At 47.8% G+C, this 4,772-nt stretch overlaps 1 protein-coding gene across 1 annotated transcript in view; it reads left to right on the top strand.

Annotated features, from left to right (window-relative positions):
* LOC101987499 (cyclin-dependent kinase inhibitor 2A-like) overlaps positions 1–3,702 on the top strand; it is a 7,440-nt gene extending 3,738 nt beyond the window's left edge. Inside the window, exons 2-3 of the mRNA XM_013348243.2 lie at positions 1,619–1,925; positions 3,647–3,702. Of these exons, the coding sequence (XP_013203697.1) occupies positions 1,619–1,925; positions 3,647–3,657 (318 nt within the window). The 3' untranslated portion in view covers positions 3,658–3,702. The remainder of the gene's footprint in view (positions 1–1,618; positions 1,926–3,646) is intronic.
* Positions 3,703–4,772: the final 1,070 nt, after the last annotated feature.

Raw genomic sequence — 4,772 nt, 5'->3', positions numbered from 1 at the left:
GGGGGGCATTTTCTTGATTTCTGATGTGGGAGGATCCAGCCTAGTGTGGGCAGTGCCATACCTGGGGAGGTGGAGGTGGTCTGGGTTGCATAAAAGCAAGCTGAGCAAGCCAGTGAGAGCATTCCTCCATGGTTTCTGCTTTAGTTCCTCCCTGAAGGTTTCTGGACAGGTTCCTACTTTAGCTTCCCTCAGTGATAAACTGTGATACCCTTTCTTCCCCAAGATACTTTTTAAAAAAATTTATTTTATAAAAATTGCTGTGTTACCATGGGTGTTGGATCCACTGGAACTGGAGTTACAGACAGTTGTGAACTGCCCTGTGGGTGCTGGGAATTGAACCCAGGTTCTCTGGAAGAGTAGTCAGTGCTTTTAACCTTTAAGCCATCTCTCCAGCCTTTACAAGATACTTTTGGTCATGATCTTCATCAGGGCAATAGAAAGCGAACCAAAACACTAGGCAATTCCACCAATGGAGCCAGTTACACACGTTTAACAAGACTAAGACAAACACAGCATTGTCATTATGAAATTATAGGAGCTGGAAGTCTAAAATAAAGTCTATAAGTTAGAATCTGTTTTCTTTTTTCCCTAACTTTAGTGGCTATTAGTCCAGGACTCCTGCATCTTTTCTTTGACCTCTGCATCCCTGCTTCCATCTTCCCTTTGGCAGGATATTTGTGTTAACATTGAGCCTACTCTGGTAGTCCAAGATAGTGTATCTCAAGATCCTTAGTATAGCTATGTCTGCAAAATCTCTTCTCTCTATAACATGTTCACAGTTTAGAGGATAAATAATTTATAATGGGAAGGGAACATTAATATTTTAGGGACATTTTAGACTTTCTGATTTTAGACTTCAAGGAATACAAGTATAACGTCCCAGGAAGAAAAAGTTAACAAATTTTGTGAGAATTCTGGTTGTCTTTTTTTTTAAGGTTTATATATTTATTTTATGTTTATGAGTACTCTATTGACTTTATGCCACAAGAGGGCATCAGATCCCACTACAGATGGTTTTGAGCCGCTACATGGGTGCTGAGAATCGAATTCAAGGCCTCTGGAAGAGCATGTAGTGCTCTTAACCGCTGAGCCATCGCTCCAGCCCCTCTAGCTGTCTTTTAGCAACCACTTTTAGCAATTACCATACAACCATAGATCGTCTTTTTTGTTTTTTTGTTTGTTTGTTTTTCGAGACAGGCTTTCTTTGTAGCTTTGGAACATGTCCTGGAACTAGCTAGCTCTTGTAGACCAGGCTGGCCTCCAAGTCACAGAGATCATCCTGCCTCTGCCTCCGAGTGCTGAGATTAAAGGCGTCTGACACCACCGCCCTGTTCAAAGGAAGAAAGTGCAGTATCCTTGCTCCTAGTGATGTTCTACAAAGGTTTGAGCACCATGAAAGCATGGGAAATACCCTATTAACTTGTGTGTAAAAAGAATGGAATGGGCGGGAAGGGAGCAGCAAGTTGGTATGGGAAGTCCTTAAAGGGTAGAAAGTCGTGACTGGTTGTCAGCACCGGGTAGTTTAATTAAGTGATGAAGCTTCTTAAATAGGGCTTCTTTCTCGGTCCCTACCACACTCTAGCCTTGATCCCTCTACTCTTCTTTCTGACTCTTTCAGGTGATGATGATGGGCAACGCCAAAGTAGCCAAATTGCTGCTGCTCTACGGTGCAGAGCCTAATTGCGAGGATCCAGCCACCCTCTCCCGACCCGTGCACGATGCAGCGCGGGAGGGCTTCTTGGACACCCTGGTAGTACTGCACCAGGCGGGTGCGCGGCTGGATGTGCGTGATGCCTGGGGTCACCTGCCGATAGACCTGGCCCTGGAACAGGGTCATCACGATGTTGTGAGTTATCTGCTTGCAGCTCAGAACGACTCCCAAGGCAGCGGGCCAGCAAGCATAGCTTCTGCTCAAGCACCCCCAGGTGAGCACAGCTGGTCCAAGAGTTTCAAATCTGAGCGTATCTGAAATTCGTTTACGGATGGAAAAGTTGAGCAGGGTCAGCTGGTTGCCTTCAGCTCACACAGCCAAGTTGTGGGACAACCTAAGAAGATGGAACCCAAATGAACCTGAGAACATGAACGCTGTCCCATAAATCCCAGCTGTACCCACCCACTTACCCCTAGTCAAGGCCTAGGCGGAAGTCAGGAGGGCCAGAGGTCTAGGGTTCGGTTCTGCACCGTGGAGCAGCAGCAGGACCTTGCTGCCACTTACAGAGCCTCGGTTTTGCTGCTTCGCAAACTTGCCTGGTGGACTGATTCTACAGTTTCAAAGCCCTAGGCGCTGTCGTCCTTCAGCCTGCAAGTTTGTCAACCTTGGCCCTTCACCTTCTCAGTGGAAAAATTTTTAGCCCTCCCTTTTCCCCGCGAGGGCGTTGCAGTCTCCCCTTCTAAGGAAAAGAGACTCCTTTCTTTCCTGTCTTTTCAACCTTTCCATTTCATGCTGGGGACTCAGCTGGCAAGAGCGCACTGCTCTTCCTGAGGCAGAATACCCAGTGCAGTACCCACATCAGACAATTTACAACAGCCTAGAATTTCAGCTCCAGTAGATTCGATTCCTCTGGCCTCAGTGAGCAAGAGCAGCAAGCACGCACAAACACAGCACGAATTATTTAAAAGCTCTCTACTTCTTGGAGACATGGCTAAACCACAAATCAGAAGGCTTCTCCCTCTCAAAGCCTTCAGCAACCACAAAGGCTTTCTTTTCTTGTATCCCCACACACGAAACTTCATGTTTAAAGTCGTTTATTGTCTAAAAAGAAAAAAATTAATTAAAATAAGATATATAAAGCAATACACCAAAATAACATAAATGTTTAGTGTAAACCATGACGTAGAAACTACTAGAATATATACTGGACCAAGGGCGCGGAAGAGTCTCGCTCTGGCCCTCTGGAAGTGGAAGTGTTAACTGCCGACACAGAATCCAAGTTGCCAGCCAGGAGAGGCTCCGGGCAGGCTGGTCCTTATTCGGTGGTTCCGATCCCTCCCAGTGCAGACGTCTTCCAGGGAGCTTGTGGGAGGGAACCTGTTTTCAATAGTAGGCTTGCAAACCGGAGCTCAGAAGTGTGGCCAGGAGAAAAAGTAATTAAAGAAGCTGCTCCAAGAACGCGGGAGCGAGGGTCGCAGGTGCGAAGGCTGCCAAGGAAGCAGTCGCAGAGCGGAGGAGAACTAGCTAGCGAAGGCTGGTGCGGTGGGAGCCGTGAAGACCTAAGAAGGAGGGTCCATTTTGTGATAAGAAATCATTAATAGGTTTGCGGGGTGGGGGGGGGGGGGCGGGAAGGGGAGGCAGATGGAAGCGGACACTGCGGGAATCCTCTGTCTTCCAGAACCCTGGGGGAGAGGCCGGGAGGCGACTCTTCCCGGCTGCCGCAGGCCGGGTAGGGCTCGCCACCCGGTTTTTCTTCCGCTGCAGAAGAGACAGCTAGGCCCAGGACAACTTACACGGCTTAGAAAGGGTGGGAAAAGCCGGGACTGGCGGGGGTCTGCGGCTGGGCTGGCGGGAGCAGCCGTGAGAGCCTAGCGGGGGCGGGGCGGAGGGGGAAGAGGGTTGCTGCACCAGCCGGGGGCACTGCCGAGGCGGGGCAGGACTGGAGCCTACCGAGCTGTTTTCTAAAACGCGTTTTTTCTCTTTTCGTCTCCGCAGACCACCCATAAAGTCTGGCTAAGTTCCTCATCTCACTCGTCCAGTTCTCTTCCTTGGATCCACGTCTGGAAAAAAGAACGGCGCTTGGCTGGTCCCGATTCGCGTCTGTGATTCTAGCGTGTGAGAGACTGGGCGCGAGCACTTAGAGGCCACCTTGCTTTACAAGGAAATAAAAGGAAATAATGCCTTTTAAATGTCATCTGTTTTTTTTTTTTTAACATAGAATTGCCTTCCACTGTCCCCAAATCCCGCTTCAGCTTCCATTTCTATATCATTTTACAAAAAGTATTTTGAAATAAGCTCCGTTTCTTGTGAGCAGTGCTCTGGCGCTCCACCCCACCCTACCTGGTTCTGTCAACGCAATAACAGCCATTTAGCGAAATAAAGTTCAAAAGGGTTATTGACTCTTCTAAAATTTCCTACAAATTTGCAGACTCTTAACTAAAAATAGTTTTTATCTGCTCATTCCGTCAACATTTATTATTAGGGCACTGTGCTAGAGACTAAGGAATCCTCACATGAAACAGCAAACTAGAAGTTTTAACAATTTCACTGAATCACAGACATTATCTCTGATACTTTGTTTCGTGTACCTTCTACCATAGACAAAACGCACGGATCTCAGAAACAAGATTTATCAAACAAAAATCCTTGTCTTAAGATGGTGGACGGGAATTCCAGTGAGCCTGGGTTTGAACACTTGGCCCTTGGTCATGACTTGACCACAGTTAGCTAAGTGGTTCGAGATTCTTTGCTTAGGTAATATAGCAGACCCCTTATCTCACGCCGCCCTTGCCGGCTGGCTGCGGAGGACTGCGGGAATCCTAGCTGAGCTGGGGTTCCCTGACAGTGACCTGGGGAGAGATTGCCGCTCCAAACCCCAGAATGCAATGCGTCACCAGAGCAGGAATAGTGCTGCGCTGCTACCCAGGCTCATCAGCTCATGGCTGCTACATTTTTTTTTATTTTGTCTGCATCACGTAATCCTGTTTTAAAAATGTACAATAAGGGTCAAGGTTTCACACATATATACTCCCTATACTCCAGTCCTCTTGAATCCCGAGACTGGAGAAGTGTGCGTTCCAGGCCAACCTGGGCTACACAGTAAAACTCCCGAGATCGCACG

Source organism: Microtus ochrogaster, chromosome 10, assembly GCF_000317375.1.
Source record: "Microtus ochrogaster isolate Prairie Vole_2 chromosome 10, MicOch1.0, whole genome shotgun sequence".
Lineage (NCBI taxonomy): Eukaryota > Metazoa > Chordata > Mammalia > Rodentia > Cricetidae > Microtus > Microtus ochrogaster.
This window is presented reverse-complemented; position numbering and strand designations above follow the sequence as displayed.